Genomic DNA, 14,783 nt, shown 5'->3' on the forward strand with positions numbered 1-14,783 from the left:
GGACAGAATGGGAAAGACCTGTACTGAAGGGGCTGTTTCCCTGACCATTTGGTCTTCCGTGCCAGGCACTGTGGAGGGTCTGGCTGTGGGCATGGCTGACCTTCTTTTGGGGAGTTTGCATCTGGAGAGGGGATAGGCAATCTGAAGTAGGAAAGACCTGAGTTCTAGTCTCAAAGGTATCATCTCAGCTCTGCAGTTTCTGGGCTCAGGGATGTTTTAGGGCCTCCATTTTTTTATGTGTGCAACGTGGTTAATAATGACCCTGACCTCAGAGTTGTTGTGATAAGTGAAATGACAGGAGGGCATGGGGATTGGGCACAGAGGCCAAAGGAGGGGTTGGAGGTGGTGTTCTGGAGGAAGCATCATCCAAGTCAAGCCCTTAGGAGGAGAGTGGATTACAGGCTTCCATGCCAAGTGGTGCAGTCCGGGTTCCTGCTCCCGAGTGGCTGGTTTGCCAGTGGGGTGAGACAGCAGCTGAGGGAGGTCTGGAAGGGGTTATTTCATGAAGCAAATGAGGGAACACACCCTGGGCTTCCCTGCTGGGTTGTGTGAGCAAATTTGCTACAGTCAAATCAGGGATGTCGGTGTGCACTTGGGTATGTGGAGGGTCAGGTCATGGAGGCAGCAGGAGACCAGTTCATGTAGGACCCGGTAGCAGAAGGGTCACATGACCTCACTGTGGCTGCTCTTGCGGAAGAAACTGCAGGGTCAAGGGAAGAAAGCGGGAGCCCTTCCTTGATGTTGTGTGACCTCAGCCTTTGGGTGCTTCCCTTTCCTGTCCTGTGGAAACAGCCAGGACCACCAGGAGAATTAGGTGAGGCCTTGTGCGCACCAGGGTGCTTCTTCATTTCCATGATGGATTTTAAAACTGTGAGGGCAAAGACGAGGCAGAACATACGCTGCCTTTATGCTCCCCCGAATAGCAAAACTGTCTGCGCTCTGCCGCCAGCACCGGGCCTGCGTGTCATCTCCCATCCTCCTCATGCGCCCTCGTGTCACTGTGACTGGGGTGCTGCTGAGGGCAGAGGGAGCCCCAGGCCTTTCCACAGCAGGAGGCAGATGGGGGAGTGCTGCAGGGTTCCTACTGGTTCTGACAGGCTGCCAAGGCCAATGTCCTGATGCCAGGTCAGGTCCCTGATGAGGAGGGACAGGGTGCCATGCCAGCCAGCACAGGGGTACAGGGAGGGCTTCCTGAGTTGGGAGGTCCAGGCCAGGGAGAAGTTGCTGGTGGTGGGGGATGAGGGAAGGAGTCATCCAGGCACCGAACACATTCTGTTTCTTTGAAATGCCAGTGTAAGAGAGGCAGGGACGGGGAGGGTTTGAAGAGATCAGCGGTGGGGATCTGCAGCAGAAAAGGACAGTCACAGAGAGTAGACTGTGGGGCAGGGGAGGAGACCGTGGGAAGCCTGCTGTAGACTCATAGGCAGCAAGGGACCTGGACAAGGATTGGGGCAGGGAGGATGGAGAGGAGGTGTCAGAAGCCACAGGGCCACACTTGACTTGACTTGGATAAACCCGAGGGAGGGGAGTTAGTGGATGCCCAGTGTCTGACCTGGCTACTGGTGGGTGGTGCCACCTTTACAGAGACCCCAGCCCCAGGAGAGAGGGTGGGAGAGGATGGCCTGGGCTTTACTCTAGCATGAGTGGCCTGGGTGACACCCTTGGGAGCTGCTCAGTAGGTCTGGAGTCCTAGGGGAAGGTCCAGCCCTGAGCGGAGAGGTGGGCATCCCCACAGATGGACAGAGGAACCTCCTGAGAGCCCAGCTGACGGGCCGACAGTGGAGGATGGAGCTAAACAGAGAGGCGTGGGGGCTGGGGAGAGGGCACAGGACTGGGACACTGAGCATGCTCAGAAGTGGGCAGCTAGAGGAGGGAAGTGAAGGAGGAGAAGAGAAGGAAATGGAAGCCGCTGGAAGGGTGGGGAGGGGGGGCGTGCTGGAAGACACGACAGAGGCGCAAGTGGCGCAAGTGTGGGGCCTGTGAGTGTCAGAGGTGCTGAGTATCTCACTGGAGAGCAAGAGCTTTCCCGTAGGCAGGGAAGCGCAGCGTGAGTTTGCCACAGGAAGGCTCAGTCAGACCCTTCGAGTCACAAGCTCTTTCTGGCAACCACGTCCAGACATATGTCCATGGGACACTGGTACTCAGTGGACAGAGTGCGGGCAGCTGTCCCTGCCCTCTCACATTCCAACCCACATGGCCTCAGGCCAGCCAGATTCAGTCCGTGAGGAGATCGAGCAGAACTGGGAGGCAGTGGTGGAGGTGGGTGAGGGGTCCAGCCCTTGCCCCTCTTTGTCTCCTTGTTCTCAGCCTGCTGGGCCAGTCTGTTGCCCAGGAGAGTTGCTTCCACCCTTCCTCCTGTCTGCATTTGGGTGCGACAGACTCCTGGTCTCCAGGACCCTCACTGTTGGTTCTGCCTGACGTGGTGGGTATTATCTCAGCAAGCAAGCAGCCTTGGCAGAGCAAGTGCACTCTGTGGGAACACACCATCCATCCTGGGAGTGCACTGCCACTTCCCTGCACAACTGGGCATGGTCTGTCCTTAAAAAGATGTCTCGATTTAACAAATAATGTGTTTTGAACTGCTTACCATGTGCTCGATCCTGACCTGAGCATATTATATGCATTATCCCATCTAATCCTCTTTTGTCTTGTGAATGAATTCTCCTGTTATACCCATTTCACAGATGAGGGTATTGAGCCACAGAGAGGTTATACAACTTGACCAGGGACTCACATACAGTGTATATGTGGAACTTTTAATGCAAACAGAAGACGAGTTTACCTCCCTTCCTTCCTTCCTTCCATCCTTTTTTGTGCTTGGTGCTGAGGATTGAGCCCAGAGCCTGGTAAATGCTAGGCAGACAATGTACCATTGAGCTGTGTCCTCAGACCAACTTTCATTTTTCTAACTCACCTTCTAATCACCTTCTAAGCAGATCCCAGAGGCTGGGCCCATCTCAGGAAATTAGGGATAGCTGGTGGTTGGCACCTCTGTAGGTGTCCCAGTCACATCATTTACTGGTGTGTGTGTGATATTGAGACCTCTTAACCCTGCCAGGCTTCGCTTTCCTTATCTATAAAGTGTTACAGTTATGAGAAGCAAAGAAGGCCTGCACTGAAGTATTTACCGCACCAGAGAAAGACCCAGTGAGGTGGTGGTTAGATCCTATCACTTGCCAAAATAGGGCGATGGCACTGTGTACCCAGCTGCTGCCTAGCCATATCTTAACAGGTGCCGGTGGCACGTGTGATGTGGTAAAGCCAGAGGACAGAGAATATGAATCATTCACCGTGGACGCCCTGCATTATTAATGTCGTTTTTCTTAGACTTCTAACGGGGCCAGGGCCGGCTCCCATATATGGAAGGCGCGACTCGGTCTCTGCTGCAAGCGCCTCCCTGGGTCTCCAGTTGCCATGGAGTCCCGCAGGCCGCCTGGAGGGGAACGCCCGCGGCGGTGTCCTGGGCTAGCTCGCTGCACAGGTCCTGGGTCTGCAGCCTGGCTCCAGGTCGCGCCGGCGACCGCTCTTGTCCGGGACTGCTCCTCTGGGACTGTGGAGTGGGCTGGGGGTGGGGAATAAACTGGTGGGGACTGGATCGAGCATCCTCAGGAGAAGAGGTTGTATGTGATGTGCTTGCTGATGGCTTCGGGCTCCGCCACATGGTGCTTTCCAAAGAGGGTCCCAGGGTCTCCGATACCAATCCCCAACTGCTCGCCAAGCCTTGTACCCTGCGCGCGCTTTGCGTCCGGCCGAATGGGCGAGCCGCTGGGCTCTGAGCGCGCCACCCCCCATCGCCACCATCGCCAACGCTGGGGCGAGCGATGGGTCTGCAAGGCGAAGAGAGAGGAGGGGCCCGGCCTTGGAGGGGCGACTCTGGGCGGGCGGGGCCCCTCGCGGCGCAGGCCTCCCAACCTTCCCGGGCCGCCTGGCCTCGGCGGGGCGGGGCGCGGGCGGGCCGGGGAGGAGCGCGGGGAGGAGCCCGGGCTGCGGCGGCCGCGTCAGAGCAGTGCTCCAGCTGCCAAGCGCTCAGACCCGGCCCAAGCGCTGCCGAGGACGCGGACAGGAACCCGCACCCGCACTGACACGGGCGCTGCGCCGGAGGCTCCTCTTGCGGGCCGGGGCTGAGAGACCATGGCGGACAAGGAGGCCGGCGGCAGCGACACCGGGCCCCGAGGTGAGCGCAGGGCGCGGGTCCTGCGGCTGCGGCTGGCAGTGCAGGGGAAGGATGAGGCGCGCTCTGACCGGCGCCCCGCAACCGCCGGGCGGGCGGTGGGAAAGTGGGCGCCCCCGCCCCATCCTGCCCTCGCGGGAGGGAGAGGCCAGGGTCAGCGCCCGGGCGGGAACGGGGCTGGAGGTGGCCCCGGGTCACGTGCTCTGTTCCGGCCAGGGTGCGGACACTGCGACGAGGACTGCAGCCCCCGCTGGAGCACCCCTTCTGTCCCCGCCTCTGGGTGGCGCCTCCGGCGGGGCCGATTACGAGTTCGAATAAGAACCGCCCTTCTGTCCATCCCCTGTGCGCTGTGCTGGGGATGCCAGGGCTGACCCGGTAAATGGCCGGCCGCCGGGTGGCCGCGTGCCCCCCGAGGGTCATTTCCGTGACTCAGCGAGGCGCGGGGGTGCCTGGGGGAGATCGGAGATTCCGACCTGTCCGCTCACTCCGCCCTGCCGCGGCGGGACCCAGGCGCCGGAGTGGGAAGGCAGCTCGGGCTGTGCGTTCTCCCCTCCCCTCCCCACCCATCTCCAAGGATTCTCTGGGCTTGGGAAGGGCGAAGCGGCAGGGGCTTGACTGTCCCCTCCTTGTCAGGGTGGGGACAGTGCGGAGGACGGACGTTTGCATTTTGCCAATGTGCCAGGGCTGCTGTCTTCGGGGAGTGATTCGGGCACAGATGGAGGGAGGAGAGCCAGAGAGAACCGGGGAACGAGGCCGGAGCAGGAGGAGGAGCAGCTCTTTGAGCCCAGGGCAGTAAATCAACCTTCGCCCGCGGTGGGGACGGGATGGCCGGGATTCCGGTCTCTGTGAGTCCCAAGTGGGGAAAGTTGGGCGCAGAAGGCGCCGAGCGTCTCTGACCTGCAGGCCCTTGGCAGGAGCAGTCGCCGGAGAGGAGCTCGGCCCAGCGGCTTTCCCGGGAGCTCCAGGCAAGCCGCCTTGAGAGGACGAATTAAAATGCCCGGACGTAAGGGTGCAGCTAGGAAAGGCGCGCCCCGCTTTGCGGGGACCCCAGTGCTGGGGAAACTGAGGCCAGCAGCAGCACCGCCACCATTGGCATTGCGTCCCCCGTCTTGCGGTCGGTGGCCGCGGCCCCCGCCCTCTGCTGCGCTCGGAGCAGCACCTGCCCCCTCCCCAGCCCATTGTTCCTGCGGATCTGGGAGGTGCCTCCCCACACGGCACTGCAGTGATGGGGGAGTGCAGGGTGGGGGCTGGGGGATCCTAACTTGGCTCACTCCTGGGAGGGGAGGTGCAGAGCCCAGACAGTGACCAAACACCAAGCACCCTGCATCTGCTCTTTTCCCCTGACCTTCCTCAGCCTTCAGGCTCGGGCAAGGGTCTGACAGCTGTCTTTGTCTGAACACCACTCAGCAGCTGGATGGACTCATTTTTTATTCCCACTTTTTTCTTTAAATTGGAAAACAAAATTTAGGATGATCATAAGGGTGTCATAATTGCTAAAGCTTGAGAGTTAGTGAGCCTGTTTCTTGTCTCTCAAGCTGAGATAAAGTGTGGGTGGTTGTATCAAATGCAAGGTTGGGCATAGGATTTGTCAAATCAGAATTGCAAGCACGGATGTGCACCCACTTCCCACTACCTTTTTGTCTCATAAAATCATTCAGCACTCCTACTCTACACACACACACACACACACACACACACACACACACACACACACCTACCTGGGAGACATCCCCACCCAGGATGGGAAAACACATGCTGGTGTGCTGGGCCACCTGCTGCCACTCTCCTGAATCTGTCAGAGTGTTTCTTTGCTTGTAGTGAGTTCAGGTGCACGGGTTTAGGACACAGCAACTGGAAGAGCCCAGAAGACAGGCTCTCCCTGGAAGCTCGCTGTGCTACCATCTCTTTATCTAAAAAATGGGGGATATTAATAGTATCTCATAGGAGCAGAGTCTGTTCCCCTCCACATCTATCTATTTCCAAGGTTTCCTCATTTCACATTCTGTGCTGGGCAATGAACATGCATTATTTTATTTTTTGAAGACTCTTAACAAGCCTGTTACCAGCAGTCCCTTTACTGATGGGATATTTAAACAAAGATTGAATGACCTGTCTGAGGTCCCATATCTAGAAGTGTTGCTTGGTACTCAGACGATCTGATTCCAGGGCTGGACTCCTGGACATGGTCAACGGTTGCCATCCTATTTGGTAGATAAAATGGTTGCCTTTCAGCAGATTATTTCAAGGATGCTATTGGTGCAAAAGAATGAATTCCATAGGCATCAGACTATGTTGGGACTTTTGTGCAGTGGGCCCCCTGTGGTGGTGGGTATTGGAAATGCTGGGGTGGGGAGCAAGTGGAAGTGTCCATGAAACAAAAATGGTGGTATGAATGGTGTTGAACCTGGGTGGTAAGTGGGTGGTGTTTCCTTACTATTCACTTTGTAGGTGTTTGCACATATCCTTAATAGAATATTTAAATGAGTTAGGTTACAAACTCAGAAGGGCACCCTTTAGTCTCTGGAGTGTGGACAGCGGAGGCCGAAGACCCTCGGTCCCACATCTTCCTCATGTCCTAAGTTGTTGACACATGAGTCCCAGAAGAACAAGATGAATTGAGTAGGGAGAGCGGCACAGATGTGGATAGCTCCTCTGGTGACTGAGTGAAGGCAGGCTGGCCCAGTGGATGCCCAGTCATTTTCTCTGGGAGTGGGGATTGAGGAGGCCAGTGGTGGGAAAGCAGTTTCCGGGGGGCAGGGTCCCTCTGGAGGTGTTGTATTAGACTTTGCAGGTGGGTTTCTTACAACCTGGCATTTAGTGAAAAGAGACATTTTAGTCATTGACATTTATTAAGGACTTTGTGTATGCTGAAACCAGGGAACACTGAGCTGTCTCCTGTAGCCCTTCCCACACTTGAATGACTGACTCAATGCGTGGGGAGGGGGTCTGAGGAGAAAGCTGACAGGTTTGGTGCTGCAGGTAGGGCCTCAGCCACTGGACTCAGGCCCAGGTGGTCAAGCTGGCAGCCTCTCCCAGCACATGCATGGCCCATCATGGGCCCTCAGGAAGTTGTGTTGGGTGTCTAAGTAAATGAGCCCGTGACTAATAATATTTGTATTATTAATAATTTAAAGTATGGCTGTCTCACTCTTTCTGGTCACCAAACTACAGGTGGAGGTGGAAAGGTGCTGTGTGTGGCCCCCAAAGGAACCAAGACAAGGTCAAGGTGATGCTCTGCACATCACAGCTTAAGGTTCTGGTGGTGCAATCCATTCCTGTGCCTACACCTGCCTCCTCAGCTGCGTCCCCTGTGCATGCCCTCCCCACACGGTGTCTTGTGAGCCCTATGATCTCCTTTGGCCCTCGGAATATACAGTTCACCCTGCGAGGAACATCTTTCTTTGTCTAACTAACTCTTGTTCGTCCTTCAGAACTCAGATCAGGTGTCAGTCTCAGGAAGTCTTCCTGGATTCTTGCGGACCGGAGAACTCTACCTGTGTAGTCCCAAAGCCTTTGGTACTTAACCATTGGTAATGCCCTGGTGTTTATCGCATGCCTGTGATGTGCTCTTTATTGCAGGTCTCCCATTAATTCCTCCACCAACCCTGTGAGGTTGGTATTATCTTGACCCCATTTTGCTGCTGGGACAATTGAGGACTTAGAGAAATTTGGTGACTTGCCCAGACAGTAAATGCTAGAGTCAGAATACAAGTCAGCCACGGACCCCGAAAACTCATTTCTCTCAGTGCCTTTTATCTTGACAAGGGTAGGGACTGCATCTTTCATTTCCATATTCTTAGTAAGGGCATGTAGTAGGTACTCAATAGGTGTCTTACTGTGTGTTGACTGAGTATCAGTCAGCAAGCGGAGAAATGGCATCCACAGCCTGCCCCCTCTGCAGTGGCACTTCTGGAAACTTGGATGCTCAGAAGTGGGCCAGGCTGGAGGGGGGAGGGGGCCTCTGAAGAGATGTGGCTTTGATTCCAACAAGGCTTTGAGTGACGACTCAATCTTGTGGGGGCGAAATGCTCTCTTGTCTTATAAATAGGCCTCTTTGGTAAGGGAGAGAGCTCTTTTATTACTGCTGTGCATAATTAGAGTGGCAGAGAGGAATCGGGGGCTTTTAATGAATGAGTAGCATGTGGCAGGGAGGGAGCCCCTGCCCCCTGTGGGCATAGGCCTGGGCTGGGGCTGGGCATCCCAAGGAGATACCAGAGAGGAGCAGGCAGAACTCAGCAAGGAAAGTGGCCCACGAGGCCAGGCCTGCAGACTTGCTGCACTCCTGGTATTGAGGATGACTCTGGTCCTGTTCTCCCAGGTATTCAGTCACACGTGTGGTGGGCAGGAGAACAGAGCGGCCTAGAGTGTAAAAACTCCAGCTGGATTTGTCATTTCCTAGACTGCGAATGGGGTGCACAGCACCTGCCCAGGTCTGTCCAGAGAATGGATGAGAGGGAATGCTTTTGCCATCCTCAGGCTGCCCACAGGAGGAAGTGAGAGTGGCCCTCTTGCCCCTGCCTCTGTGCCCACAAGGACTGCTGTTTCTTTGCGTGGCTTGGTGGTGGGTGAGGCTGGTCTGCTTTCCTTGGAGGCTTTAGGAGAAGGGTAGATTATGCTCTGGGTTTTTTCAGACTTGGGGTACACGGGGACAAGCTCAGGTCCTAATTCCTTTAGACCTGAGTATTTCGCTGTCTGAAGCAAGCCCCTTGGAAGTGGTGTAGGTATCCCCTTGCACTCCTCCTGCCCCTAAAGTTTCCACAATGGGGTAGAGGATGGTGGAGCCATCACAGCCGAAGGGCCACTTAGGGCTGGGAGCATGCGTGTTGGGAGCTGCACTCTTTGGCCAGAGGATGTCCCTTGCTGGGGCCAGTTGCCTGGGTGTATCTCCTCTTGGGATCACCTGGAGAACTTCTACAAAGTCCTGATGCCCCACCTGTGTTCCAGTGGACAGTCAACTTTGCTGGTCTGGGAGTCCTACACATTCAGTGTCAAACTTGGCACCTGAGGGTGGGGTGGAGGGGCAGGGGGCAGCAGACTGGTCACTTCCTGGCTCAGGGCTGTCTGAGTCAGCAAATCTTTCTCAAGCATCAGCTCTGTACCTATATTTTATATATATATATGTATTTTGTTGAGCTCTGTGTTGCTCAGTCTGGTTTTAAACTGGACTCAAGTGAGCCTCCAGCCTCAGCCTCCTGAGCATCTGGAACTATAGGTGAGTATGACCACAACTGCCTCTTGTATCATCTTATTTAATCCTCATCAATACCCCACAAAGTAGGTGATTCTTCACAGGGAGAAACTGAGGCTCAGAGAAGTTAAGTTCATTCCCAAGGAGTCACAGCTCCTGAGGATGATCAAGAGTGGAGCTTGGGGTTGTCAGCTATAGGCATGTCATGTCATATTCTCAGAGAACTCTTCCCAAGTCTCAGCCACTTGAGGGTCACCTTTCTGGTTCTGCTTGGTGTATGGACCATTCCCACCCCAAAGTGATTTACTGATTCTTTTAAAATCAATATACTGTTTTTAAAAAATGAATTTATTTTAGAAAGGCCATTTATATCAATTCCATAAGTAGAACACCTATGTCACTTGCCGTAAATAGGGGGCATCCCAGGAATAAATGCATGGAGGCTCAAATGAGGTCATTCCACTTCTGGGAGACACTCTTACCAACAGAAGGCTTTGAGCAGAGGTTGCATTCTGGGACCAAAGGAAGCCTAGAAGGTTCTAGAGGGGGCTAAGGGACAGCACCGGACTGACATGTTCTCTTTGATGGAATCAGGCTTGGAAGGGACTTGAACAGAAAGGGAAAGCTTTAGGAAGTAGGAGACATTTATAATTCCCATTCCTGACCTGCTCTAATTTGATCCTCCAGGGAAATGGGACTAGGAATGTGTGTTTTCAGAGTTCACCACTGAATTCTAAAATCGGGAGGAACCGTATGAAGTGTGGGGTCTACACCACAGTCACGTCCCCATCTACCAGGGGCATGGGATCTTCCTCACAGGGCGCCTCCACCAGTGTGTACTGCCTTGGGGAGACTGAGAAGAGAAGAACGAATGTTCTATCAGGATTTTACAGGGTCAGTTAACTTGGATTCCAACCCTAGCTTTGGGGTTTTGGGCAAGTGACCTGCTCCTTTGCCCTCAGTCTCCTCGTCTGTAAAGTGGGAGTAATAGTACATATTCAGAGTACATTTTATTTATCCCATAACCCATGCTAAGTGCTGGGCATTCTTTGTATGTGGGCCATCATTGCCATTATCTGCAATTCTTATTTACACTATGACTCTCGTGGAGGTGGGGGCAATTATCCATGGCTGCCTTTTGTTCAGAAGGCTCAGAGGGGAGAAGGGCTAGCCTGGGACCCCACAGCCAGGCAGGGCAGATAAGAGCCACGGCCCTTTGGTCCAGCAAGTTCAAGACCTCAGGTTCAAGACCTTGGAAAAAAGCTGTGTGTCTTAGACAGCCGGCCCCACCATGGCCCTTTGCCACAGTCCCGAGCTCTCACTGAGTTTTCTATCTAGGGCTGCCACTGGGGTTCAAGGTCTTTGCATCGCTGGACTCTATCCAGGGCTCCCTGACCTCTGTCCTCAGGTGGACTCCCCCCCAGCCCCCAGGCATGCTCTGCCTGCTGTCAGGAGCCCCTTGTGGATGCTGCTCTGAGCTCTGCTGGGATCATCCTCCCTCCACCAGCCTTGACTGTGACCCACAGGGCTGGCAGCTGCTCCACAGCACCCCTTCTGGGAAGCCCTGAGTTGCCGAGTTTGGGCCTTGATTTCAGTGCCCTTATCTTAAGGGTGCTGTGTCCTGCTTTGCTGGGATAGTTCTAGTGTATGCCTCTTGTCCCAGTGGAATTATTAATAGTGACTCCTTTCATGTTCTGAACATTCCCATTTGAAAGGTGATCACAGGGTTGTGCTACTTTTCTTTGTCTTCTCAGCCATCTGGGGCTCAAGTGGGACAAGGCAGGCAGCAGGGTTTGCTTAAACTTGGACTTTGGGCTTGGACGCTCGTGGATTCAGATGTGTCGAGCCTCCGGGTTTAACACTGCTGCACCTCAGTTTCTGCCGTGTAATCCAGGGTGATGAAAAACCCCTGCTGCATTGTGGTCCTGGCATTAAGTGAGAGGATCGGATGAAGTGCTTAGCAAGAGCCGCTGTGAGGAGAGCTTGCCGTAAGTGTCGTTCGATATTGTCTTCATCAGGTTGATTTGGGAGGTGTAATGATCACATGTGGCTCCTGGGGCCAGACTGCCTGGGTTCAAATCTGAATTGTGTCATCTACCTGCTCTGTGACCTTGTTACTTAACTTCTTAAAGTCTCCATTTTCTCATCTGTAAAATACAGATTGTAATCATGTCTTCTTCATAGGCTTTTGTGAAGATTAAATTAATTGATTCGAGAAAAGCACTTACCACAGTTCTGGGCATGAAGTAGACACTAAATTAGTGCTATTATATTATTAGCTGTTGCTATAATTATGAACAAACCTCAAGTTTATTCTTATAAGGGAGGAGGGTTTATCCAATGTATTAGTTTCCTGTTGCTGTTGAAAAGATTAACACCAGTGTAGCTGCTTTAGACAATATGTTTATTATCTTACATTCGTGGAGGTCAGAAAGAGGCCCCAAATGGGTCTCACCAGGCTAAAAACAAGGTGTTGGCAGAGCTGTGTCCCTTCTGGAGACTATAGAGATGAACATGTCCTTACCTTTCCACGGCCCCTTCTTCCATCTTCAAAACCCATCACCCCACTCTCTGCTTCTCTGCTGCTCTCTGACTCTGCCCCTTCCCCTCTTGCCTCCCCAGGACCCTGCCCATGTAAGGACCCTGACATAAGAACCTCTTATCAGGCCTGCAGGTAGAATTCAGGATAATCTCTCCATCTCAAGATCCTTAATTCAATCACACATACAAGATCCCTTTTGTCATGGAAAGTAACATAATCATAGGTTTGGGGATTAGGACGTGGTCATCTGGGGGTGCTGTTGTTGAGCCCAGCATAGCCAGAAAGATTGGGGTCTGCCTGGATTTGGGAGCATTAGCTAGAGAGGCTCCTGCCTCCTTGGGAGCCGTTGGATTGTTGGCAATCGTTCCTCCTCCATGTCCTACCTGGACGGTACCTCCTGCACCTGCTGCCTGGTCTGGAGTTTGCAATGTTGATCAATCCTTGACTTTATCCCATTTCACCGGGGTCCTTGGAGACACTGCCACTTTCCCATCTGGTTTAGCCTTTTCTCAGGGGGCCAGGGTATCATTCAGACCAGAATGAAGGCTTACTGACTCCCAAGCAGGGAAAACTTTCAAAGTATTAAAGAATTAGCAAAATATCTACAAAAAATTGTTGCATTCCATTTGCTCTTTTTTCCCCCCATTTCTCTTGCTATGTCACAAACCACCCTAATATTTAATGGCTTAAAAATAGTCATTTCATTTGCTCACGATTTTGTGGGCAGGTCTCGGTTGGGTGGTTCTTTCGCTGGTCTTGCTGGTGGCAGCTCATGTGCCTGCAACCATCTGGTGGCTCTGCTGTCCCAAGATGGTCTCACTCACAGGCGTGGGGGTTGATGCAGGCTGTGGGCTGGGCTTTCAGCCTCTGGGAGAGCCAGTGGGGGCTTCTTTGATATGGTGGTTTTGGGGAGCAAGGGGGTAAAGGAGAAAGTTCCAGGATCTCTGAGACCTTGCTGGGAAGCCATGTAAAATCACTTCTGCTGCATTGTGGAGGCCAAGGCAAGTCAGCAGGACCGGCCAGATATGAAGGGTGGAGAAGTGGCCTGCAGCTCTCAGTGGGAAGCCCTGTGAAGGATTTGTGACTGTGTTTAATCTAACAGAGTGAACTTGACTAAAATGTTAGAAGTGCAAGCTTTGACAAATTGTATTATGTTTTAAAACAGCAGCTTGCAGGTTGCATCTTCTATCTTCCCAAGACTTCCTGTGAGTGCACAGGATCATTTTACCATGAAAATTGTTGTGCTATACCGTGTGGCTCCCTGGCAGGTGAATGGGACATGATGTTGGAGTGTGAAAGTTGTGTCGGCTCCTTTGCTGTTTCCCAGCACATCTGTGTTTTGGTAGATCAGGCTGTGCTTTCTAATGATTAAAGAGTAATATATGAAGAACTAAACAGTTTTAAAAAATTAAAAGCTGAAAGGTTATAGACACTTGCCTTTACCGCACGTCATAGCTGTTTCTGTGACGTCCACGCCCTTAAGGTCTACAGGGAGGTTGAGGCCACATGAAGGAGCTGCGAGGACCTTGCCCTCTGAGGAAGCAGTGGGTGCAGGCGACACCCTGCATGGGTTTTAAGTGTCGATGAGGATGCTCTCCTAAGAAGCAAAACCCAGGCCTTTCTTCTGCGAAGAGGCGCTGGAGTTCCTGGCCAGCCTGTGACTTAGCCCTGATGGCTTTTGGAACAGTTCTGGTAACGAGGTTCCATAGGTGTTGAGCGAGGTGCACCATCTCAGTTTCCCTGAGAATCCTGTTATTGTTAGTGTGTGTTTTTGCAGAATGTGAAGATTTTCAGGAAATCACATCAGAGCACATCAGAGCAGAACTGCTTCTATTCTCTTTAGTGTGGGACGAGTGGGATGGGTGTCCATTTAAAAGGGTTGGGCCTCGCGAGGCTCAGCTGACAGGAAGGGCCTCTGGTCTCGTCTCTCATCCTCACCTCCCATCTGAGCATCTGGACTGAACCTTGCAGACTGCGTAACTTCCCAGATGTTTGCAGGCATTCTGGGTGGTTTTGCCTACCACGTTCTGAGGCTCCAAGAAGGTGGTAAGTTCTGTAGGGTAGAGCTGCTGATTCACCCACCCACCCAGCACCCCAAGACCTCAGAGGGAAGTGGGTGTGGCCAGTGTCCCTTGTCTCCTATAAACTGGAAAAATGACCTCCCTGTTCCCTCCCAGTTGATATAAATCAGCCCATGGCCTTGCTGGTTTCTCTGTGACTAGGAACAGTGGTCCCTCTAGGTTCCTTTTGGGACATGGAGATGCAGGCATGTGGGCTGAGCCTGCTGACTCTGAGGCCTCTGGCTGGCCTCTTTGTTTTCCCCCTAGGTTTTCTTGGGCTAAAGGCTAAATTCCTCTGGTCACTTCCTTCCTTTCTTTCCCTTTTCTCCTTGTCCCTGAGGGACCATCTCTTGTGCTGTTGGGATAACCAGCATGGATGTCAGGAGTCCTTTTTCCAAAGTTATTGTCAGAAAACAGAGCTCGTGGTGGCCTCTATTGCCACATGGAACCTGGGTTGTCAGACATCAGGAGTGGCTCCATCCTCTCACTTTACAGGTTGGCAAATTGAACTTAAGGAGGGGAGAGAAAGCCCCGGACTACTTGGCAAAGTCAGGATAAGAATCCAGCCTGCTGATGTCCTCTACCCACCTCCCACCCCAACCCAGAGATGGCCCTAGAATCCAGCAGCCACTTCAATCAGTCAGAGATGGCATGAGAATCTAACGAAACCTCTTTGCCACTATTAAGTTAATGACTTGTCCCTCCCTGCAGCAGTTACATTTAAAAACATTGTTTGAAGAAGTAGAGCTTAACTCAGAGAAACAAGGTGTGAAATCAAATTGCTGTGAATTAGAGAGGCCCTCAGGTGGAGCCCAGGCAGAG

General features: G+C 53.1%; 1 protein-coding gene across 5 annotated transcripts in view; it reads left to right on the forward strand.

Annotated features, from left to right (window-relative positions):
* Window positions 1-14,783, forward strand: part of HSPA12A (heat shock protein family A (Hsp70) member 12A) — a 144,481-nt gene that overhangs the window by 74,914 nt on the left and 54,784 nt on the right. Inside the window, exon 1 of one of the 5 annotated variants that reach the window (XM_079136624.1) lies at window positions 4,005-4,174. The exons of 3 other annotated variants lie outside the window; for them this stretch is intronic. In XM_079136624.1, coding sequence (XP_078992750.1) covers window positions 4,132-4,174 — 43 coding nt within the window. In that variant the 5' untranslated portion in view covers window positions 4,005-4,131. Of the gene's footprint in view, window positions 1-4,004; window positions 4,175-9,292; window positions 11,348-14,783 lie in introns of those variants that run through there. One more of the 5 variants, XM_079136625.1, reaches the window with a different exon arrangement.

Source organism: Sciurus vulgaris (genome assembly GCF_902686455.1).
Source record: "Sciurus vulgaris genome assembly, chromosome: 4".
In the NCBI taxonomy this organism is placed as follows: Eukaryota; Metazoa; Chordata; class Mammalia; order Rodentia; family Sciuridae; genus Sciurus; species Sciurus vulgaris.